The sequence below is a fragment of the Drosophila virilis genome, chromosome 2 (genome assembly GCF_030788295.1).
Source record: "Drosophila virilis strain 15010-1051.87 chromosome 2, Dvir_AGI_RSII-ME, whole genome shotgun sequence".
Taxonomy (NCBI): Eukaryota; Metazoa; Arthropoda; class Insecta; order Diptera; family Drosophilidae; genus Drosophila; species Drosophila virilis.
In genome coordinates this window covers 3,802,087-3,828,662 of record NC_091544.1, presented here as the reverse complement: position 1 = coordinate 3,828,662, position 26,576 = coordinate 3,802,087, and the positions used below count along the sequence as shown (strand labels likewise).

General features: G+C 39.4%; 1 protein-coding gene across 1 annotated transcript; it reads left to right on the top strand.

The window, feature by feature from the left end:
* Positions 1–4,167, top strand: fkh (fork head). The gene is given in 1 exon segment (XM_002058672.4): positions 1–4,167. A coding segment is annotated over 1 exon segment (2,073 nt). The 5' UTR covers positions 1–783; the 3' UTR covers positions 2,857–4,167.
* Positions 4,168–26,576: the final 22,409 nt, after the last annotated feature.

Genomic DNA, 26,576 nt, shown 5'->3' with positions numbered 1-26,576 from the left:
GACAAGCGTTCCCCTCTGCAAACAGTCACATTCAAGAGCTCAAGCCAAAGAGACACTCGAGCGGACCAGCAACAGCAACAGCACCGGCAACGGCAACGGCAACATCAGCAGCAGCAGCAGCAGCAGCAGCCTCCAGTTGGCTAAGCAGCAGCAAAAGCGGCAGCAGATACAACCTCAGACTCAGACTCAGTGGCCAAAAGCCAGCTAACAATTCGAGTTCGTGCGTCGGTTCGTTGCGGCGCGGCGCGCATTAAAATAGAGTCATATTTGCCACGTTATTTTATTTCCAAATTTGCACAAGGCATCAGCGGCGCACACAAATAAATTAATCAAAGTGTTTAGCTTCAAGAGCAGCGACAAGTGCACAAACAAATGCCAAAGCCAAACCTGCAGCAACAGCAAAAGCAGCAGCAACAAAAGCTGCAATCCCTTAAAGAATAGACAACATCTAACAACAACAACAACAACAACAACGACAACAACAACAACAGTGAGCAGTGCAGTGCACAAAAATGCAGCAAATATTTAAATTAATTAACGCAGTGACAGTGCATTGAACAACAACAACAACAACAACAACAACAACAACAACGACAACAATACGAAACAAAAAAGTTTTGATTAAATTTTTAATTTGTATAAATCGAACGCGTCGCTAGAACGCGTTTTAAATTTATTGCATTTGCATTTTAAACGCAGCGCGTTAAAAAAGCCGGCAACATAACGGCGCAACTATTGAACAGCTTTCTCAAGGGGAGTCCCCACCAGACCACCATAGATATAATGCAGAAGCTCTATGCCGAGCCGCCGCCCAGCAGCGCTCCAGTTAGCATGTCCAGCGCTGGCGGCACTGCACCCAGCGGCGGCGGCGGCGGCGGCGGCGGCGTTGGTGGTGGTGGTGGTGGTGGTGGTGGTGCGGTCCCCACCAGCAACAACAACCCGCATCCCACCTCAAATGGCGGCAGCATGAGTCCGTTGGCGCGCTCGGCATACACCATGAATAGCATGGGCCTCACAGTGGGCGGCATGTCGTCCGTGTCGCCACAAGCGGCAGCCACCTTTGGCGCCAGCGTGCTCGACTCGGCCGCAGCCGTGGCCAGCATGAGCGGCAGCATGGGCGCGGCAGCGGCAATGAATTCAATGGGCGGCAACTGCATGACCCCGAGTTCGATGAGCTATGCGAGCATGGGTTCGCCGCTGGGCAACATGGGCGGCTGCATGGCCATGTCGGCGGCGAGCATGTCGGCGGCCGGCTTGAGCGGCGGCTATGGCACGATGCCACCGGGCACTCGCGACATGGAGCCCGGCTCACCCAATTCGATTAGGCGTGGCGTTGACAAGCCGACCACATACAGACGCAGCTATACGCACGCGAAGCCGCCGTACAGCTACATCTCGCTCATCACGATGGCCATACAGAACAATCCGACGCGCATGCTGACTCTTTCGGAGATCTATCAGTTCATCATGGACTTGTTCCCATTCTATAGGCAGAACCAGCAGCGCTGGCAGAACTCGATACGCCACTCGCTGAGCTTCAACGATTGCTTTGTGAAGATTCCGCGCACGCCGGATAAGCCGGGCAAAGGCTCGTTCTGGACACTGCATCCGGATTCGGGCAATATGTTTGAGAATGGCTGCTATCTGCGTCGCCAGAAGCGCTTCAAGGATGAGAAGAAGGAGGCTATCCGACAGCTGCACAAGAGTCCATCGCATAGTAGCCTGGAGGCAACCAGTCCGGGTAAGAAGGATCACGAGGACTCCCATCACATGCACCATCATCATCACACGAGTCGTCTGGAGCACCATCAGCACCACAAAGAGGCGGGCGGCGGCGGCGGCGTGGCGCTGGCGGGCGTCAACGTGCTCAGCGCAGCGCACAGCAAGGATGCCGAGGCGCTGGCCATGCTGCATGCCAACGCCGAGCTCTGCCTCGGCCAGCAGCCGCAGCACGTGCCCACGCATCACCATCACCAGCACCACCAGCTGCAGCAGGAGGAGCTGTCCGCGATGATGGCCAATCGTTGCCATCCGTCGCTGATTAGCGACTACCACTCGTCGATGCATCCACTGAAACAGGAGCCCTCCGGCTACACGCCCTCCAGTCATCCGTTCTCCATCAATCGCCTGCTGCCCACGGAGTCGAAGGCGGACATCAAGATGTACGACATGAGCCAATATGCCGGCTATAATGCGCTCAGTCCGCTCACCAACTCACACGCTGCCTTAGGTCAGGACTCGTACTACCAGAGTCTCGGCTACCATGCGCCCGCCGGCACCACGAGCTTGTGACATCACCAGTATCCGCTGGCTTAAGGGCGCGCGGAGCAGATGCTGCGCTTTGGCGGCGGCGGCGGCTCGCATCAGCAGCAGCAGCACCAGCAGCAACACTTGCAGCAACAGCAACAGCAGCACCACTTGCAGCAGCAGCAGCAGCAACAACAGCAGCAGCAGCAGCAACAGGCGGCGCAGCAACTGACATCCGCTACAAACACCACAACCAAGGCCAGCAGCAAGCCAGCGGTGGCCGTCAATTACTCCCAAAAGCTGGCCGCCTCAGTGCAACAGCAACAGCAGCAGCAGCAGCAGCAGCAACAGCAGCAGCAGCAGCAACAGCAGCAGCAACAGCAGCAACAGCAGCAGCAACAGCTGCTGCATAGCCAACTGTCGGCGGAGCTGCAGGAGGACTCTTCCAACATTACCAGCGACCTTAGCGAGGAGCAACTGCAGCAGCATCAGGCGGCACAGCAGCAACTCTACAACAACTATCAGCAATATGCCGCTGCGGCCAGTTACCGCAACTGGAATCACAGTTTGACATTCAACAGTGCCGCCGCGTTGCAGAACCTGCTGTAGCCCAGCGGCACAAGGCCCGGCTTTGTGTATGATGCCAGGCCCGAATCGCGGACATGGTAGTGTTCGGTCTGTCGGCCAGCCGGGCTGCCGGGCTGCCAATTAGCGGGCGACTGTTCAATGGCTTTTAGCACCTGGGCGCATCCTTTGAGCTAGCGGGCACGTGAGTACGGCTCCTACACTTGTAAATAAATCCAACCTACTCTTTTGCAAGCACTTGCTTAGTCTATGCCTTTATGTTTTTCGTTCTGTTGAGGAATTCAAGAAAAAAGTGATGTAGTTGTAAGCGCAACAACGGCCACATATTTAGGTAATTGTATTAGCCGTTAAGCAAAACAAGTTTGTTAAAATTTATGTTTGCTAAAAAAAAAACAAGAAATTCCGTGCCATTTGTTTATCCTCTATATAAGCAATAACAAACATGCAGCATTTTAAATGTGTGTAAAAGAAACCGATGTATATATACACAAAGAGACAGAGAAAGATAGAGAGAGAGAGAGAGCGAGAGAGAGAGAGAGCAAAAGCATAGCGGGATTGTGTGTAATGTTCATTTATAAATCAAATCCTTTTTCCAAAGGCAATCGAATTCGAATCGCAAATGATCAAAAAACCAAAAACATAACAAAAAATTTCCATCAAAAATTTCAAGACAAGACCCCCAAGAATCCTCAAATTTATCGAACTAAGCAACAAAATATGGCCATGCATTGGAAACGTCACGTTTTATTCATATAATTTTAATGTATAAATTAATTCCATCTTTTTTATATGTGTGTACAACAACAATTACCCTTTCATTTCTTATTTGCATTGTACGTTTTCTGTTATTGTACGAATTCATTTAGGCTTAAGACAATTTGTAAATAGTCTATAAATATATGTGAATGTATATCGTATTTAAGGCAGCTAAAATTAAACTCGACGCCCAAAACAAAAAAAAAAAAAAAACAAATAACAAAAAATTTTAAACTAACTTGAGAATTAATCAAATTGTATGCTACACAACATTAAAAAAAATATTGTATAGCATTTAACATTTAATTAGCATAAATAAAAAAGCAAGACAAAATACAAAAAAAAAAAAAAAACAAAACAAAACAAAGAACGAAAAAACTGCAATTATTATTCAATAATTTTTAATATTAATTTTATTATTGTGCGTTAACAAAATCACATACAGGCGCATTTTTACATTGAGCTAAGCTAATTGATTAAACTTAATAAATGCAAATAGTTTAAATATGACAAAAAACAAAAACAAAAAAAAAAACAACAAGAAAGAAGAAAATAAACAAAACACAATGTAAAATACAAGCATTGAAATTCATAAATGTCAACATAAAACGAAATAACGAAATTCCAAAATCTAAAGCTAGTTAAAATTAATATTATAAATCATGCAAAAATTAAAAAAAAAGACTATTTTAATGTTTGAAATATAAAAAAATGAAATATATCATCAATTTGTTTGAACTTTCCATAAGGTACATACATGCATATAGGTTGGTTATAGGCTAATCAAAGCGCTGCCATTGTTTATTTAAACAACTGACCTCCAACAAGACTTTCTGTATTGATTGGATCGAGCTATGGAACGACCGATAGTGCCTGTGGCCTGAAACCGAACTCAAAGTGTGATTCGACGAGTTCTTGCCTATCTTATCGTGACTCGGATGTAGAGTGCAGTTTTCTCTCCTGTTTTCGTTTTTGATAAAAAAAAAATACTTATCGCTGCGCACTCGTAAATTGCAACGAAACAACAAGGTAAACAAATGCCAACAACAACTATCCTGACTAGTGCGATAGTCACCTAGCCCTAGCCCTAGCTCAAATGCAGCATTGTATCCCTATTTGCTTGCTGGTAATATACATATGACACCTAGGGTTGGTTGATTTCCTATCTGCTTCTTATCTGTGCAATATAAACAACAACCACAACTGATCCGACGCAGTTACCCCTAACACAGACTATATATATATACCTTTAGTTATATAGTATAACTGCTGAGCCCATGGTTGCTTATCTTTGTGATTCATTTCAAGAATCTAAAATTTGTCTGGTCTGGGCTCTCATTTATATTTCTCGAATAAAGTACCTTTCCAGCGCCTTAGACACTTATCTGGTCGCTGCGATGCATGTGGTGTGCTGTGTGCGGTATCCGGTCATGTTTAACAAGCTGTTGTCTTTTTAATTAAGCAGCTTGGAAGGTCACCATTTTCTATGTATATCAATTTGTTTTAGCCGTTGCTTTAATACATTTTATGGCCTTTACTTGCCCAGAAGTGCCGCTTTGTTTGGGGGAGGAGGACACGAGACAGACACGATAAAATGGCGTTGGTTTGTTGTCGCTTCGATTTCGATTTTCTTTCCTTGACATTGTGAGTGCCGTCAACGTTTGCTTGGAGTTTCTTCATTTTACTTGCAAGCAACCCCCTCGGAATTGAACTGGTTTTCAAATCTGTGCTTTGGGGTTGTTTCCACCAAATGACCCCATCCGCACCCACTACCCACAAGCATTTTATTCACATTCCATATTCTAAGCCCCTTCATGTCAGACATGCGCGCTGCAAAGAAGTTCAAACCCGATGCCAGTCAGGGGGGGCGGCTTGGGTTTGTTGAGCTCGAGCTCTCAAGTCTGTCAGTTTTTTAGCTATCTGGTAATAAATGCTAAAGCAGGCAAAGTTGTTTTGCCTGTGCATGCGATCAATATGTATTTGTGTTCGCATATGACAGACAAGTTGACGATTTTGGCATTGCATATAAAATTCGATTAAAAAAGTTTGAGCTTTAAGCAACACCCCAACCAATCCCACCAGCCGAAATTGCTGTCACAATACAATTACACAAATTGTCATGACATTTGGTTCAGCATTAAAAATTAATGTGATTCCACTGGCTGGTAAACATTGAATGGAAGGCCACTGCAGACTAAAAATCTAATTAAGAAAATGTTTAAAATATTTATATTACCGTTTTTGTAGTTTTGTCAATCAGCGATAAAGAAAAATATATTTAATATGTACCCAAGAACGAAAAAGCTGTAATCTGTTTGTTTTAAATGTCACTAAAATATTTTAACTCAGAAGTTGCAGTGCGGCGCAATTTATTTCATTGTGCAGAATGTTCGTTTGATTCGAGCTTAGTTTTGTTCATAACAACTAACAACAGGGTATAAACTCTAAGTGTGAGCAGGTTGTCTCTACAACTATTTTAAGAACCTTCCAGTCCAACAACTCTGTGCAAGGCCTTTTCCTCAGTCTGAAGGTATAACCACTTGAGAATTAATGAAAAGGTGACAAAGCTAACAAAAACAAAGTCTACTCTTATACACTTATCCCTGGAATATATATTGATAATAGATTCTTATTATTAACTTCATACGTACCCAAAGCAAAAGGTATTGCAAATCAAAATATTCAATTTATTTTTTATCATACAAATTTTAGTTTTATGAATTTGTTATGCTATTTTTGGTTAGTTTATGTGTATACAAATAGACGAACCTTTTTAATAAAAATATTGTCCATTTGAATGTTTTTCTTAAGAATTAAGTACTGCTGCATTTGAATTTGAGAAAAATGCATGTATATTTATTTAAATGTGTAAATTTATTTACATACTCTAATTTCATCTTTGCGTAAGCTTACTTTTAATATGAAATCAAAGTACCGATTTGTTCCAGTTAGCCAAACCACAAAAAGCGAATTTAGTTTAGTCTCGATCTTGTTGTGGAGAGTGAGCTTTGGGTTAGGGAGCATCCAATTAGCTGGTAAGCTTTTTTTGCTGCTCTTAAAAACCACAATCTTGTAGTAATTTTCTAATGGAATATTTAATTTCGAAACGAGACACAGAAAGCTAAACAGAGCCCAGCTGGCACTGTGGCTGCCAACGAAGCCAAGGTGGGGGCCACAAAAGAGACTCTGTTATAAAAATGGCAACCCTTTTTGCTCCCCAATGCGGCGCACACGTAAAAGCAGTAGCAGTAGCAGCAGAGTCAGCTTATGCCGGATGGATACACAGGAAGTAGCGTCACAGTGAGCCCCGTCTCCGGTCCCGTTTTCTTCTCCCCCCCAGTGCATAGAAGGGGCAAAGACAGCGCACGTAGCAATGGCGGAGGCAACATCGTCGTCGTCGTCGTCTGCTGCGTCGTCGTCGTCGTCGTCGTCGTCGTCGTCGACATCGTTGTAGTCACCGCACTTTTTATTTAGCTGCAGGGCCAGAGTTTGCTCCGCTGGTTGGGTAGCCATGCCCGTGCCCCCGCCCCGTGCCCCGTGCCCACTCCTGTGCTATGGGCCGCCCCCTTTCGCTTGCTTTGTGCACTGCTTTTTCATTATAATAATACTTTGTAATTAGGTTTTCGAAAGTTAATTAAAATTCGGTTATGAAAGCGGAAACTTTCTCATGAACGCTTCCGGTAACGGTAAAATGAAAAACGCATGAAGGCGGGGCCGCAACAACAGGACCAACTGGTGTTGGGGCTGGATCTGATTCTGGAACTGGGTCTGCGGTCTGCTTCGTGTTAGCCAAATGGCGAATAAAAAACCAAAAAGGATTTTCAGTCGGCCCCAACCCCGTTTAGCCGGAGACAGACACAAATTCGGGCAACGAGTTGAAGTTGGAGCTGGAATTGCGGAGAGACAACGCACGGAGCTCAACTTTGTTTCGAGGAAATTTTTGTGCAAACATTTCTGTTAAATTAAAAAATACATATTATATTTTAATGAGCAAAATGGCTGCTGCTGTTGCTGCTTCTGCTGCTGCAAACGTGTTCTTGTTGCTGTTGTTGTAGTCACGTTTAATGTGCGCCGCGCCCATTCGCAAGGTTGGCCAACATTGCGAACGGGATAATTAAAATGATGACTTGAAAATAAATTGCTGTTATCTTTGACCAACAGACTGGCTGCGACTCCATACCCATACCCATACCCAGGCCAAGACCCAAGCCCCCAGCCTGGCTGTCTGTCGATGACGCGTCGATGTCGATGTCAACAGTCGCCACATCATTATGCCCCTTCTCGACTCCGGTTCCGGCAACGGCGCTGGCTCTAGCTCTGGCTCTGGCTCTGGCTCCTCGCCACACGCGCTCTCTGCTGCTCAGCCTGTGAGAGTGTGCTCTATCAGCGCTTGCCGCCGCTGCGTGCCTCTGAGCGACACTTATGGATTAGGCCAATAGCAACAACAACAACAACAACAACAACAGTGAACCCGGCTCCGGCTGACAAGTGCCCGTCTTTGCCGGGTTGTCCTTTTTGACGCTGCCGCTGCTGCATTTATCGTCGACGTCGGCGTTGCTGCATTGTGTTTTGTTTATCTTAAACATTCCACACATAATTAGCAGCAAAGCCTCCCCCCGTTAGTAGTCGACTCGCTCTCGCCTGCCCAGACTCGCTCGCTAGCAAATTGAAATTAATCCGTGAAACCTTACGTTTCGAAAATGCGGGCACGTGTCCTCGAAATCACTGCTGGACCACGCTGCCATACACTGCCACGCGACCTGCTTTTGCCAGTTTTGTCCTTGGCAATCAAAACATAACAAATCGCCCATCGGCACGAGTGTGAACTTTAACGGGCCATAATCTGAGAAGTCGCTGCCATAAGTTTTGGCATGTAGAGCACACTCACATCTCATATCTGGGCATCTGTAGCTGTATCTCTATATCTTCAGTCCAGCTTAGCTGCAACGGCAACGCATTAATCACATTCGGCAGTTGTGGGTGGGTGGGCGGCCATTTGTGGTTGGCTGGCGAGTTGCTGGTGGCCCGTGGTTCGAGCTCTGCGCTGTGACAGTGACTGATGTGCTGCCAGCAACGGCAGCGCCGACAGCCGCTTATCGATTGGCAGCCGCAACACACCTTTATCGGGCAGCCAGCCCCAGCCGCAGCAGCAACTGGATTGGATGAAATGCGAGACGACGCCGGCAACGCTGCTAATAACCAAATTGTGTTTTGACAGCAGGCGGGCGAGAGCCAATGCTTGGGCTTGCGGCTAAAATCATTGGAATATGATAAATGTCCTGGATCATGTTTGCTCGACAATCGCCCCTAAAAACCATCAGCAATATTTTCACCCGAGCCTTCATGCATAATTATATAAATATACACAAATTGACAGAACTGACGGCTAAAGTGCACACAAATATAATATAATTTATATGAATAAAAAATAATCCAAATTATCTACAATTTAGTAGGTAATCTTATTCAATAAAAGTGCCAGAACTTAATTTTTACGTTCTTTGAGAAAGCTATGAAAATAAAAACGAGACTGAAATAAACATTGTCCATTTGGATCTAAAACGTGGGCATGGAAAATTATGATTTTCGAACCGACCCAGATTTTGAGAAAAAACGTGATGTGACCCTTTGATTTTTGGTCGATTTGGGTCAAATTTTGGATTTTTAATTTTTTGATGCCAATTGATAGTACTGATCCTTACGAGCTCAGAATGGTATTAAATTCCAAAATCGGATATTATTTGGCGGAGACACTTCGAAAAATCATCAAAACAGTAGACTTTACAAGAACCAATTACTTTTTGGTCAACAACTTTTTTGACCTATCGATTTTTAATATGTTTGAATGCAAATTGATATTAGGGTTCCGTACGAGTTGAAAAAGGTATAACATTTCAAAATCCGACAATATTTAACCGAGAAATCCAAAAAAGAGTATGAAAAAAGTTATGATTTTCGAACCGACCCAGATTTTGAGAAAAAACGTGATGTGACCCCTTGATTTTTGGTCGATTTGGGTCAAATTTTGGATATGCAATTTTTTTATGCCAATCGATAGTACTGATCATTACGAGCTCAAAATGGTACAAAATTCCAAAATCGGACATTATTTGGCGGAGATACTCCGAAAAATCATCAAAAATGTAGACTTTACAAGGACCAATTGCCTTTTGGTCAACAACTTTTTTTAACCCATCGATATTTAATGCGAATTGATGTTAGGGTTCCGTACGAGTTGAAAAAGGTATAACATTTCAAAATCCGACAATATTTATCCGAGATATCCAAAAACAAGTATGAAAATGTTATTATTTTCAAACCAACCCAGATTTTGAGAAAAAACGAGATGTAACCCCTTGATTTTTGGTCGATTTGGGTCAAATTTTGGATTTGAAATTTTTTGATGCCAATCGGTGGTACTGATCCTTACGAGCTCAAAATGATATAAAATTCCAAAATCGGACATTATTTGGCGGAGATACTCCGAAAAATCATCAAAAAAGTAGACTTTACAAGGACCAATTGCCTTTTGATCAACAACTTTTTTTAACTCATCGATATTTAATTTGTTTGAATGCACATTGATATTAGGGTTCCGTACGAGTTGAAAAAGGTATAACATTTCAAAATCCGACAATATTTATCTGAGATATCCAAAAAAAGTATGAAAAATGTTATGATTTTCGAACCGACCCCGACTTCCACAAAAAATAAGGGTATGATTTTGAAGGTCCGCGGGGAGTTATGTCGTTTTGGAACGTCATATCTCCAGGCGGAGCTATTACCCGAGATATTCAAAAAATCATCGAAAAAGTTTCGATTTTCGCACCGACCTCGATTTTGACAAAAAATGTAGACTTTACAAGAACCAATTGCTTTTTAGTCAACATCTTTTTTTAACTCATCGATATTTAATTTGTTTGAATGCAAATTGAAATTAGGGTTCCGTACGAGTTGAAAAAGGTATAACATTTCAAAATCCGACAATATTTATCCGAGATATCCAAAAAAAAGTATGAAAAATGTTATGATTTTCGAACCAACCCAGATTTTGAGAAAAAACGTGATGTAACCCCTTGATTTTTGGTCGATTTGGGTCAAATTTTGGATTTTCAATTTTTTGATGCCAATCGATAGTACTGATCCTTACGAGCTCAAAATGATATAAAATTCCAAAATCTGACATTATTTGGCGGAGATACTCCGAAAAATCATCAAAAAAGTAGACTTTACAAGGACCAATTGCCTTTTGGTCAACCACTTTTTTTAACCCATCGATATTTAATTTGTTTGATTGCAAATTGATATTAGGGTTCCGTACGAGTTGAAAAAGGTATAACATTTCAAAATCCTACAATATTTATCCGAGATATCCAAAATAAAGTATGAAAAATGTTATTATTTTCAAACCAACCCAGGCTTTGAAAAAAAACGTGATGTAACCCCTTGATTTTTGGTCGATTTGGGTCAAATTTTGGATTTTCAATTTTTTGATGCCAATCGATAGTACTGATCCTTACGAGCTCAAAATGATATAAAATTCCAAAATCGGACATTATTTGGCGGAGATACTCCGAAAAATCATCAAAAAAGTAGACTTTACAAGGACCAATTGCCTTTTGGTCAACAACTTTTTTTAACCCATCGATATTTAATTTGCTTGAAAGAAAATTGATATAAGGGTTCAGTACGAGTTCAAAAAGGTATAACATTTCAAAATCCGACAATATTTATCCGAGATAACCAAAAAAAAGTATAACAAAAGTTATGATTTTCCAACCGACCCCGATTTCGACAAAAAAAGGGTATGATTTGGAAGGTCCGCGGGGAATTATGTCGTTTTGAAACGTCATATCTCCAGGCGGAGCTATTACCCGGTTTATTAAAAAAATCATCGAAAAAGTTTCGATTTTCGCACCGATCTCGATTTTGAAAAAAATGTAGACTTTACAAGAACCAATTGCTTTTTGGTCAACAACTTTTTTTAACCCATCGATATTTAATTTGTTTGAATGCAAATTGATATTAGGGTTCCGTACGAGTTGAAAAAGGTATAACATTTCAAAATCCTACAATATTTATCCAAGATATCCAAAAAAAAGTATGAAAAATGTTATTATTTTCAAACCAACCCAGGTTTTGAGAAAAAAAAAAGAGTATGATTTGCAAGGTCCGCGCGGAGTTATGTCGTTTTGGAACGTCATATCTCCAGGCGGAGTTATTACCCGAGATATTAAAAAAATTATCGAAAAAGTTTCGATTTTCGCACCGATCTCGATTTTCAAAAAAATGTAGACTTTACAAGAACCAATTGCTTTTTGGTCAACAACTTTTTTTAACCCATCGATATTTAATTTGTTTGAATGCAAATTGATATTAGGGTTCCGTACGAGTTGAAAAAGGTATAACATTTCAAAATCCTACAATATTTATCCGAGATATCCAAAAAAAAGTATGAAAAATGTTATTATTTTCAAACCAACCCAGGCTTTGAGAAAAAACGTGATGTAACCCCTTGATTTTTGGTCGATTTGGGTCAAATTTTGGATTTTCAATTTTTTGATGCCAATCGATAGTACTGATCCTTACGAGATCAAAATGATATAAAATTCCAAAATCGGACATTATTTGGTGGAGATACTCCGAAAAATCATCAAAAAAGTAGACTTTACAAGGACCAATTGCCTTTTGGTCAACAACTTTTTTTAACCCATCGATATTTAATTTGCTTGAAAGCAAATTGATATAAAGGTTCCGTATGAGTTTAAAAAGGTATAACATTTAAAAATCCGACAATATTTATCCGAGATATCCAAAAAAAAAGTATGAAAAATGTTATGATTTTCGAACCGACCCCGATTTCGACAAAAAAAAGGGTATGATTTGGAAGGTCCGCGGGGAGTTATGTCGTTTTGAAACGTCATATCTCCAGGCGGAGTTATTACCCGAGATATTAAAAAATTTATCGAAAAAGTTTCGATTTTCGCACCGATCTCGATTTTGAAAAAAATGTAGACTTTACAAGAACCAATTGCTTTTTGGTCAACAACTTTTTTTAACCCATCGATATTTAATTTGTTTGAATGCAAATTGATATTAGGGTTCCGTACGAGTTGAAAAAGGTATAACATTTCAAAATCCGACAATATTTATCGGAGATATCCAAAAAAAAGTATGAAAAATGTTATTATTTTCAAACCAACCCAGGCTTTGAGAAAAAACGTGATGTAACCCCTTGATTTTTGGTCGATTTGGGTCAAATTTTGGATTTTCAATTTTTTTATGCCAATCGATAGTACTGATCCTTACGAGCTCAAAATGATATAAAATTCCAAAATCGGACATTATTTGGCGGAGATACTCCGAAAAATCATCAAAAAAGTAGACTTTACAAGGACCAATTGCCTTTTGGTCAACAACTTTTTTTAACCCATCGATATTTAATTTGTTTGAATGCGAATTGATATTAGGGTTCCGTACGAGTTGAAAAAGGTATAACATTTCAAAATCCTACAATATTTATCCGAGATATCCAAAAAAAAGTATGAAAAATGTTATTATTTTCAAACCAACCCAGGCTTTGAGAAAAAACGTGATGTAACCGCTTGATTTTTGGTCGATTTGGGTCAAATTTTGGATTTTTAATTTTTTTATGCCAATCGATAGTACTGATCCTTACGAGCTCAAAATGATATAAAATTCCAAAATCGGACATTATTTGGCGGAGATACTCCGAAAAATCATCAAAAAAGTAGACTTTACAAGGACCAATTGCCTTTTGGTCAACAACTTTTTTTAACTCATCGATATTTAATTTGTTTGAATGCAAATTGATATAAAGGTTCCGTATGAGTTGAAAAAGGTATAACATTTCAAAATCCGACAATATTTATCCGAGATATCCAAAAAAAAAGTATGAAAAATGTTATGATTTTCGAACCGACCCCGATTTCGACAAAAAAAGGGTATGATTTGGAAGGTCCGCGGGGAGTTATGTCGTTTTGAAACGTCATATCTCCAGGCGGAGCTATTACCCGAGATATTAAAAAAATCATCGAACAAGTTTCGATTTTCGCCCCGACCTCAATTATGAAAAAAATGTTGACTTCACAAGAACCAATTGCTTTTTGGTCAACAACCTTTTCAAAATCCGACAATATTTATCCGAGATATCCAAAAAAAGTATGAAAAATGTTATGATTTTCGAACCAACCCAGATTTTGAGAAAAAACGTGATGTAACCCCTTGATTTTTGATCGATTAGGGTCAAATTTTGGATTTTCAATTTTTTGATGCCAATCGATAGAACTGATCCTTACGAGCTCAAAATGATATAAAGTTCCAAAATCGGACATTATTTGGCGGAGATACTCCGAAAAATCATCAAAAAAGTAGACTTTACAAGGACCATTTGCTTTTTGGTCAACACCTTTTTTTAACCCATCGATATTTAATTTGTTTGAATGCAAATTGATATTAGGGTTCCGTACGAGTTGAAAAAGGTATAACATTTCAAAATCCGACAATATTTATCCGAGATATCCAAAAAAAAAAGTATGAAAAATGTTATTATTTTCAAACCAACCCAAATTTTGAGAAAAAACGTGATGTTCCCCCTTGATTTTTGGTCGATTTGGGTCAAATCTCGGCGGAATTATGTCGTTTTTAAACGACATAATCTCAAAGGAGATATGTCGCTTTAAAACGACATAATCTCAAAGGAGATATGTCGCTTTAAAACGACATAATCTCGCCAAATCTCGGCGGAGATATGTCGCTTTAAAACGACATAATCTCGCCAAATCTTGGCGAAGATATGTCACTTTAAAACGACATAATCTCGCCAAATCTCGGCGGAGATATGTCGCTTTTAAACGACATAATCTCGCCAAATCTCGGCGGAGATATGTCGCCTTAAAACGACATAATCTCGCCAAATCTCGGCGGAGATATGTCGCCTTAAAACGACATAATCGCGCCAAGTCTCGGCGGAGATTTCGTTTTAAAACGACATATCTCCACCGATATTTGGCGAGATTATGTCGTTTTAAAGCGACATATCTCCTTTGAGATTATGTCGTATTAAAGCGACATATCTCCTTTGAGATTATGTCGTATTAAAGCGACATATCTCCTTAGAGATTATGTCGTTTTATACCGACATATCTCCTTTGAAATTATGTCGTTTAAAAACGACATATTTCCGCCGAGATTTGGCGAGATTATGTCGTTTTAAAGCGACATATCTTCGCCGAGATTTGGCGAGATTATGTCGTTTTAAAGCGACATATCTCCGCCGAGATTTGGCGAGATTATGTCGTTTTAAAAAGGTATAACATTTAAAAATCCGACAATATTTATCCGAGATATCCAAAAAAAAAGTATGAAAAATGTTATGATTTTCGAACCGACCCCGATTTCGACAAAAAAAAAGGGTATGATTTGGAAGGTCCGCGGGGAGTTATGTCGTTTTGAAACGTCATATCTCCAGGCGGAGTTATTACCCGAGATATTAAAAAATTTATCGAAAAAGTTTCGATTTTCGCACCGATCTCGATTTTGAAAAAAATGTAGACTTTACAAGAACCAATTGCTTTTTGGTCAACAACTTTTTTTAACCCATCGATATTTAATTTGTTTGAATGCAAATTGATATTAGGGTTCCGTACGAGTTGAAAAAGGTATAACATTTCAAAATCCGACAATATTTATCGGAGATATCCAAAAAAAAGTATGAAAAATGTTATTATTTTCAAACCAACCCAGGCTTTGAGAAAAAACGTGATGTAACCCCTTGATTTTTGGTCGATTTGGGTCAAATTTTGGATTTTCAATTTTTTATGCCAATCGATAGTACTGATCCTTACGAGCTCAAAATGATATAAAATTCCAAAATCGGACATTATTTGGCGGAGATACTCCGAAAAATCATCAAAAAAGTAGACTTTACAAGGACCAATTGCCTTTTGGTCAACAACTTTTTTTAACCCATCGATATTTAATTTGTTTGAATGCGAATTGATATTAGGGTTCCGTACGAGTTGAAAAAGGTATAACATTTCAAAATCCTACAATATTTATCCGAGATATCCAAAAAAAAGTATGAAAAATGTTATTATTTTCAAACCAACCCAGGCTTTGAGAAAAAACGTGATGTAACCCCTTGATTTTTGGTCGATTTGGGTCAAATTTTGGATTTTTAATTTTTTTATGCCAATCGATAGTACTGATCCTTACGAGCTCAAAATGATATAAAATTCCAAAATCGGACATTATTTGGCGGAGATACTCCGAAAAATCATCAAAAAAGTAGACTTTACAAGGACCAATTGCCTTTTGGTCAACAACTTTTTTTAACCCATCGATATTTAATTTGTTTGAATGCAAATTGTTATAAAGGTTCCGTATGAGTTGAAAAAGGTATAACATTTCAAAATCCGACAATATTTATCCGAGATATCCAAAAAAAAAGTATGAAAAATGTTATGATTTTCGAACCGACCCCGATTTCGACAAAAAAAGGGTATGATTTGGAAGGTCCGCGGGGAGTTATGTCGTTTTGAAACGTCATATCTCCAGGCGGAGCTATTACCCGAGATATTAAAAAAATCATCGAACAAGTTTCGATTTTCGCCCCGACCTCAATTATGAAAAAAATGTTGACTTCACAAGAACCAATTGCTTTTTGGTCAACAACCTTTTCAAAATCCGACAATATTTATCCGAGATATCCAAAAAAAGTATGAAAAATGTTATGATTTTCGAACCAACCCAGATTTTGAGAAAAAACGTGATGTAACCCCTTGATTTTTGATCGATTAGGGTCAAATTTTGGATTTTCAATTTTTTTATGCCAATCGATAGAACTGATCCTTACGAGCTCAAAATGATATAAAATTCCAAAATCGGACATTATTTGGCGGAGATACTCCGAAAAATCATCAAAAAAGTAGACTTTACAAGGACCATTTGCTTTTTGGTCAACACCTTTTTTTAACCCATCGATATTTAATTTGTTTGAATGCAAATTGATATTAGGGTTCCGTACGAGTTGAAAAAGGTATAACATTTCAAAATCCGACAATATTTATCCGAGATATCCAAAAAAAAAAGTATGAAAAATGTTATTATTTTCAAACCAACCCAAATTTTGAGAAAAAACGTGATGTTCCCTTGATTTTTGGTCGATTTGGGTCAAATCTCGGCGGAATTATGTCGTTTTTAAACGACATAATCTCAAAGGAGATATGTCGCTTTAAAACGACATAATCTCGCCAAATCTCGGCGGAGATATGTCGCTTTAAAACGACATAATCTCGCCAAATCTTGGCGAAGATATGTCGCTTTAAAACGACATAATCTCGCCAAATCTTGGCGGAGATATGTCGCTTTTAAACGACATAATCTCGCCAAATCTCGGCGGAGATATGTCGCCTTAAAACGACATAATCTCGCCAAATCTCGGCGGAGATATGTCGCCTTAAAACGACATAATCGCGCCAAATCTCGGCGGAGATTTCGTTTTAAAACGACATATCTCCACCGATATTTGGCGAGATTATGTCGTTTTAAAGCGACATATCTCCTTTGAGATTATGTCGTATTAAAGCGACATATCTCCTTTGAGATTATGTCGTATTAAAGCGACATATCTCCTTAGAGATTATGTCGTTTTATACCGACATATCTCCTTTGAAATTATGTCGTTTAAAAACGACATATTTCCGCCGAGATTTGGCGAGATTATGTCGTTTTAAAGCGACATATCTTCGCCGAGATTTGGCGAGATTATGTCGTTTTAAAGCGACATATCTCCGCCGAGATTTGGCGAGATTATGTCGTTTTAAAGCGACATATCTTCGCCGAGATTTGGCGAGATTATGTCGTTTTAAAGCGACATATCTCCGCCGAGATTTGGCGAGATTATGTCGTTTAAAAGCGACATATCTCCGCCGAGATTTGGCGAGATTATGTCGTTTTAAAGCGACATATCTCCGCCGGGAATTGGCGAGATTATGTCGTTTTAAAGCGACATATCTCCGCCGAGATTTGGCGAGATTATGTCGTCTTAAAGCGACATATCTCGTTTGAGATTATGTCGTTTTAAAGCGACATATCTCCTTGGAAATTATGTCGTTATAAAGCGACATATCTCCTTTGACATCTCCCTAAGGACATCTCCAAATCATCAAATACATTCATATGTACATACATACACGCGGATATATGTATGTCGACATATATACATATCTCTGCGCTCAGATTTGTATGTCGTTTTTAGCGCGAAGTAGATATGTCGCTTTAAAACGACATAATATAAATATCGGCTAAATCTCGGCGGAATTATGTCGTTTTGAAACGACATATTTTATAATAATTAAAGAGCTAGGCTAACATGTCGTTTCAAAACGACATAATTCCGCCGACATTTGGCGATACTATGTCGTTTTAAAGCGACGTATCTCCGCCGAGATTTGGCGAGATTATGTCGTTTTAAAGCGACATATCTCCGCCGAGATTTGGCGTGATTATGTCGTCTTAAAGCGACATATCTCGTTGGAGATTATGTCGTTTTAAAGCGACATATCTCCTTGGAAATTATGTCGTTTTAAAGCGACATATCTCCTTTGACATCTCCCTAAGGACATCTCCAAATCATCAAATACATTCATATGTACATACATACACGCGGATATATGTATGTCGTTTTTATCGCGGCGGAGCTTTATCGATTCAAAACGACATATGTATGTACATATCTCTGCGGTCGGATTTGTATGTCGTTTTTAGCGCGAAGGAGATATGTCGCTTTAAAACGACATAATCTAACTATCGGCTAAATCTCGGCGGAATTATGTCGTTTTGAAACGACATATTTTATTATAATTAATGAGCTAGGCTAACATGTCGGATCAAAACGACATAATTTTGCCGAGATTTGGCGAGATTATGTCGTTTTAAAGCAACATATCTCCGCCGAGACTTGGCGAGATTATGTCGTTTAAAAGCGACATATCTCCGCCGAGATTTGGCGAGATTATGTCTTTTTTAAGCGACATATCCTCGCCGAGATTTGGCGAGATTATGTCGTTTAAAAGCGACATATCTCCGCCGAGATTTGGCGAGATTATGTCGTTTTAAAGCGACATATCTTCGCCGAGATTTGGCGAGATTATGTCGTTTTAAAGCGACATATCTCCGCCGAGATTTGGCGATACTATGTCGTTTTAAAGCGACATATCTGCGCCGAGATTTGGCGAGACTATGTCGTTTTAAAGCCACATATCTCCACCGAGATTTGGCGAGATTATGTCGTATTAAAGCGACATATCTCCTTTGAGAATATAACGTTTTAAAGCGACATATCTTCTTTGACATCTCCCTAACGACATCTCAAAATCATCAAATACATACATATGTACATACATACACGCGGATATATGTATGTCGTTTTTATCGCGGCGGAGCTTTATCGATTCAAAACGACATATGTATGTACATATCTCTGCGGTCGGATTTGTATGTCGTTTTTAGCGCGAAGGAGATATGTCGCTTTAAAACGACATAATCTAAATATCGGCTAAATCTCGGCGGAATTATGTCGTTTTGAAAAGACATATTTTATTATAATTAACGAGCTAGGCTAACATGTCGTTTCAAAACGACATAATTCCGCCGACATTTGGCGATACTATGTCGTTTTAAAGCGACATATCTCCGCCGAGATTTGGCGAGATTATGTCGTTTTAAAGCGACATATCTCCTTTGAGATTATGTCGTATTAAAGCGACATATCTCCTTTGAGATTATGTCGTTTTATAGCGACATATCTCCTTTGAAATTATGTCGTTTAAAAACGACATATCTCCGCCGAGATTTGGCGAGATTATGTCGTTTTAAAGCGACATATCTTCGCCGAGATTTGGCGAGATTATGTCGTTTTAAAGCGACATATCTCCGCCGAGATTTGGCGAGATTATATCGTTTAAAAGCGACATATCCCCGCCGTGATTTGGCGAGATTATGTCGTTTTAAAGCGACATATCTTCGCCGAGATTTGGCGAGATTATGTCGTTTTAAAGCGACATATCTCCGCCGAGATTTGGCGAAATTATGTCGTTTTAAAGCGACATATCTCCGCCGAGATTTGGCGAGATTATGTCGTCTTAAAGCGACATATCTCGTTTGAGATTATGTCGTTTTAAAGCGACATATCTCCTTGGAAATTATGTCGTTTTAAAGCGACATATCTCCTTTGACATCTCCCTAAGGACACCTCCAAATCATCAAATACATTCATATGTACATACATACACGCGGATATATGTATGTCGTTTTTACCGCGGCGGAGCATTATCGCTTCAAAACGACATATGTACATATCTCTGCGCTCAGATTTATATGTCGTTTTTAGCGCGAAGTAGATATGTCGCTTTAAAACGACATAATCTAAATATCGGCTAAATCTCGGTGGAATTATGTCGTTTTGAAACAACATATTTTATTATAATTAAAGAGCTAGGCTAACATGTCGTTTCACAACGACATAATTCCGCCGAGATTTAGCCGATATTTAGATTATGTCGTTTTAAAGCGACATATCTCCGCCGAGATTTGGCGATACTATGTCGTTTTAAAGCGACATATCTCCGCCGAGATTTGGCGAGATTATGTCGTTTTAAAGCGACATATCTCGTTGGAGATAATGTCGTTTTAAAGCGACATATCTCCTTTGAGAATATAACGTTTTAAAGCGACATATCTTCTTTGACATCTCCCTAAAGACATCTCCAAATCATCAAATACATACATATGTACATACATACACGCGGATATATGTATGTCGTTTTTATCGCGGCGGAGCTTTATCGATTCAAAACGACATATGTATGTACATATCTCTGCGGTCGGATTTGTATGTCGTTTTTAGCGCGAAGGAGATATGTCGCTTTAAAACGACATAATCTAAATATCGGCTAAATCTCGGCGGAATTATGTCGTTTTGAAACGACATATTTTATTATAATTAAAGAGCTAGGCTAACATGTCGTTTCAAAACGACATAATTCCGCCGAGATTTAGCCGATATTTAGATTATGTCGTTTTAAAGCGACATATCTTCGCCGAGATTTGGCGAGATTATGTCGTTTTAAAGCGACATATCTTCGCCGAGATTGGGCGAGATTATGTCGTTTTAAAGCGACATATCTCCGCCGAGACTTGGCAAGATTATGTCGTCTTAAAGCGACATATCTCCGCCGAGATTTGGCGAGATTATGTCGTTTTAAAGCGACATATCTCCGCCGAGATTTGGCGAGATTATGTCGTTTTAAAGCGACATATCTTCGCCGAGATTTGGCGAGATTATGTCGTTTTAAAGCGACATATCTCCGCCGAGATTTGGCGAGATTATGTCGTTTAAAAGCGACATATCTCCGCCGAGATTTGGCGAGATTATGTCGTTTTGAAGCGACATATCTCCGCCGGGATTTGGCGAGATTATGTCGTTTTAAAGCGACATATCTCCGCCGAGATTTGGCGAGATTATGTCGTCTTAAAGCGACATATCTCGTTTGAGATTATGTCGTTTTAAAGCGACATATCTCCTTGGAAATTATGTCGTTATGAAGCGACATATCTCCTTTGACATCTCCCTGAGGACATCTCCAAATCATCAAATACATTCATATGTACATACATACACGCGGATATATGTATGTCGACATATATACATATCTCTGCGACATATTTTATAATAATTAAAGAGCTAGGCTAACATGTCGTTTCAAAACGACATAATTCCGCCGACATTTGGCGATACTATGTCGTTTTAAAGCGACGTATCTCCGCCGAGATTTGGCGAGATTATGTCGTTTTAAAGCGACATATCTCCGCCGAGATTTGGCGAGATTATGTCGTTTTAAAGCGACATATCTTCGCCGAGATTTGGCGAGATTATGTCGTTTTAAAGCGACATATCTCAGCCGAGATTTGGCGAGATTATGTCGTTTAAAAGCGACATATCTCCGCCGAGATTTGGCGAGATTATGTCGTTTTAAAGCGACATATCTTCGCCGAGATTTGGCGAGATTATGTCGTTTTACAGCGACATATCTCCGCCGAGATTTGGCGATACTGTCGTTTTAAAGCGACATATCTGCGCCGAGATTTGGCGAGACTATGTCGTTTTAAAGCCACATATCTCCACCGAGATTTGGCGAGATTATGTCGTATTAAAGCGACATATCTCCTTTGAGAATATAACGTTTTAAAGCGACATATCTTCTTTGACATCTCCCTAACGACATCTCAAAATCATCAAATACATACATATGTATATACATACACGCGGATATATGTATGTCGTTTTTATCGCGGCGGAGCTTTATCGATTCAAAACGACATATGTGTGTACATATCTCTGCGGTCGGATTTGTATGTCGTTTTTAGCGCGAAGGAGATATGTCGCTTTAAAACGACATAATCTAAATATCGGCTAAATCTCGGCGGAATTATGTCGTTTTGAAACGACATATTTTATTATAATTAAAGAGCTAGGCTAACATGTCGGTTCAAAACGACATAATTCCGCCGAGATTTGGCGAGATTATGTCGTTTTAAAGCGACATATCTCCTTTGAGATTATGTCGTATTAAAGCGACATATCTCCTTTGAGATTATGTCGTTTTATAGCGACATATCTCCTTTGAAATTATGTCGTTTAAAAACGACATATCTCCGCCGAGATTTGGCGAGATTATGTCGTTTTAAAGCGACATATCTTCGCCGAGATTTGGCGAGATTATGTCGTTTTAAAGCGACATATCTCCGCCGAGATTTGGCGAGATTATGTCGTTTAAAAGCGACATATCTCCGCCGAGATTTGGCGAGATTATGTCGTTTTAAAGCGACATATCTTCGCCGAGATTTGGCGAGATTATGTCGTTTTAAAGCGACATATCTCCGCCGAGATTTGGCGAGATTATGTCGTTTTAAAGCGACATATCTCCGCCCAGATTTGGCGAGATTATGTCGTCTTAAAGCGACATATCTCGTTTGAGATTATGTCGTTTTAAAGCGACATATCTCCTTGGAAATTATGTCGTTTTAAAGCGACATATCTCCTTGGAAATTATGTCGTTTTAAAGGGACATATCTCCTTTGACATCTCCCTAAGGACATCTCCAAATCATCAAATACATTCATATGTACATACATACACGCGGATATATGTATGTCGTTTTTATCAAATCTCGGCGAAGATATGTCGCTTTAAGACGACATAATCTCGCCAAATTTCGGCGGAGATATGTCGCTTTAAAACAACATAATCTCACCAAATCTCGACGGAGATATGTCGCTTTAAAACGATATAATCTCGCCAAATCTCGGCGAGGATATGTCGCTTTAAAACGACATAATCTCGCCAAATCTCGGCGGAGATATGTCGCTTTAAAACGACATAATCTCGCCACATGTCGGCGGAATTATGTCGTTTTGAAACGACATAATTTCAAAGGAGATATGTCGCTATAAAACGACATAATCTCAAAGGAGATATGTCGCTTTAAAACGACATAATCTCAAAGGAGATATGTCGCTTTAAAACGACATAATTTCCAAGGAGATATGTCGCTTTAAAACGACATAATCTTAAAGGAGATATGTCGCCTTAAAACGACATAATCTCGCCAAATCTCGGCGGAGATATGTCGCTTTAAAACGACATAATCTCGCCAAATCTCGGCGGAATTATGTCGTTTTTAAACGACATAATTTCAAAGGACATATGTCGCTATAAAACGACATAATCTCAAAGGAGATATGTCGCTTTAATACGACATAATTTCAAAGGAGATATGTCGCTTTAAAACGACATAATCTCGCCAAATATCGGTGGAGATATGTCGTTTTAAAACGACAAAATCTCGCCAAATCTCGCTTTAAAACGACATAGTCTAAATATCGGCGAAATCTCGGCGGAATTATGTCGTTTTGAAGCGATATATTTTATTATAATTAAGGATGCCGAAAAATCGTCAAAAAAGTAGACTTTACAAGAACCAATTGCTTTTTGCTCAACAACTTTTTTTAACTCATCGATATTTAATTTGTTTGAATGAAAATTGATATTAGGGTTCCGTACGAGTTGAAAAAGGTATAACATTTCAAAATCCGACAACATTTATCCGAGATATCTAAAAAAAAGTATGAAAAATGTTATGATTTTCGAATCAACCCAGATTTTGAGAAAAAACGAGATGTAACCCCTTGATTTTGGTCGATTTGGGTCAAATTTTGGATTTTCAATTTTTTGATGCCAATCGATAGTACTGATCCTTACGAGCTCAAAATGATATAAAATTCCAAAATCGGACATTATTTGGCGAGATTATGTCGTTTTAAAGCGACATATCTTTGCCGAGATTTGGCGAGATTATGTCGTTTTAAAGCGACATATCTCCGCCGAGATTTGGCGAGATTATGTCGTTTAAAAGCGACATATCTCCGCCGAGATTGGGCGAGATTATGTCGTTTTAAAGCGACATATCTTCGCCGAGATTTGGCGAGATTATGTCGTCATAAATCGGACATTATTTGGCGAGATTATGTCGTTTTAAAGCGACATATCTTCGCCGAGATTTGGCGAGATTATGTCGTTTAAAAGCGACATATATCCGCCGAGATTTGGCGAGATTATGTCGTTTTAAAGCGACATATCTTCGCCGAGATTTGGCGAGATTATGTCGTTTTAAAGCGACATATCTCCGCCGAGATTTGGCGAGATTATGTCGTTTTAAAGCGACATATCTCCGCCGAGATTTGATGATTTGGAGATGTTCTTAGGGAGATGTCAAAGGAGATATGTCGCTTTAAAACGACATAATTTCCAAGGAGATATGTCGCTTTAAAACGATATAATCTCAAAGGAGATATGTCGCCTTAAAACGACATAATCTCGCCAAATCTCGGCGGAGATATGTCGCTTTAAAACGACATAATCTCGCCAAATCTCGGCGGAATTATGTCGTTTTTAAACGACATAATTTCAAAGGAGATATGTCGCTATAAAACGACATAATCTCAAAGGAGATATGTCGCTTTAAAACGACATAATCTCAAAGGAGATATGTCGCTTTAAAACGACATAATTTCCAAGGAGATATGTCGCTTTAAAACGACATAATCTCAAAGGAGATATGTCGCCTTAAAACGACATAATCTCGCCAAATCTCGGCGGAGATATGTCGCTTTAAGACGACATAATCTCGCCAAATCTCGGCGGAATTATGTCGTTTTTAAACGACATAATTTCAAAGGACATATGTCGCTATAAAACGACATAATCTCAAAGGAGATATGTCGCTTTAATACGACATAATCTCAAAGGAGATATGTCGCTTTAAAACGACATAATCTCGCCAAATATCGGTAGAGATATGTCGTTTTAAAACGACAAAATCTCGCCAAATCTCGCTTTAAAACGACATTGTCTAAATATCGGCGAAATCTCGGCGGAATTATGTCGTTTTGAAGCGATATATTTTATTATAATTAAGGATGCTAGGCTAACATGCCGAAAAATCGTCAAAAAAGTAGACTTTACAAGAACCAATTGCTTTTTGCTCAACAACTTTTTTTAACTCATCGATATTTAATTTGTTTGAATGCAAATTGATATAAGGGTTCCGTACGAGTTGAAAAAGGTATAACATTTCAAAATCTGACACTATTTATCCGAGATAACCAAAAAAAAGTATGAAAAATGTTATGATTTTCGAACCAACCCAGGTTTTGAGAAAAACGTGATGTGACCCCTTGATTTTTGGTCGATTTGGGTCAAATTTTGGATTTTCAATGTTTTGATGCCAATCGATAGTACTGATCCTTACGAGCTCAAAATGATATAAAATTCCAAAATCGGACATTATTTGGCGGAGATACTCCGAAAAATCATCAAAAAAGTAGACTTTACAAGGACCAATTGCTTTTTGGACAACAACTTTTCTTAACCCATCGATATTTAATTTGTTTGAATGCAAATTGATATTAGGGTTCCGTACGAGTTGAAAAAGGTATAACATTTAAAAATCCGACAATATTTATCCGAGATATCCAAAAAAAAGTATGAAAAATGTAATTATTTTCAAACCAACCCAGATTTTGAGAAAAAACGTGATGTAACCCCTTGATTTTGGTCGATTTGGGTCAAATTTTGGATTTTCAATTTTTTGATGCCAATCGATAGTACTGATCCTTACGAGCTCAAAATGATATAAAATTCCAAAATCGGACATTATTTGGCGAGATTATGTCGTTTTAAAGCGACATATCTTTGCCGAGATTTGGCGAGATTATGTTGTTTTAAAGCGACATATCTCCGCCGAGATTTGGCGAGATTATGTCGTTTAAAAGCGACATATCTCCGCCGAGACTTGGCGAGATTATGTCGTTTTAAAGCGACATATCTTCGCCGAGATTTGGCGAGATTATGTCGTTTTAAAGCAACATATCTCCGCCGAGATTTGGCGAGATTATGTCGTCATAAATCGGACATTATTTGGCGAGATTATGTCGTTTTAAAGCGACATATCTTCGCCGAGATTTGGCGAGATTATGTCGTTTAAAAGCGACATATATCCGCCGAGATTTGGCGAGATTATGTCGTTTTAAAGCGACATATCTTCGCCGAGATTTGGCGAGATTATGTCGTTTTAAAGCGACATATCTCCGCCGAGATTTGGCGAGATTATGTCGTTTTAAAGCGACATATCTCCGCCGAGATTTGGCGAGATTATGTCGTCTTAAAGCGACATATCTCGTTTGAGATTATGTCGTTTTAAAGCGACATATCTCCTTGGAAATTATGTCGATTTAAAGCGACATATCTCCTTTGACATCTCCCTAAGGACATCTCCAAATCATCAAATACATTCATATGTACATACATACATGCGGATATATGTATGTCGTTTTTACCGCGGCGG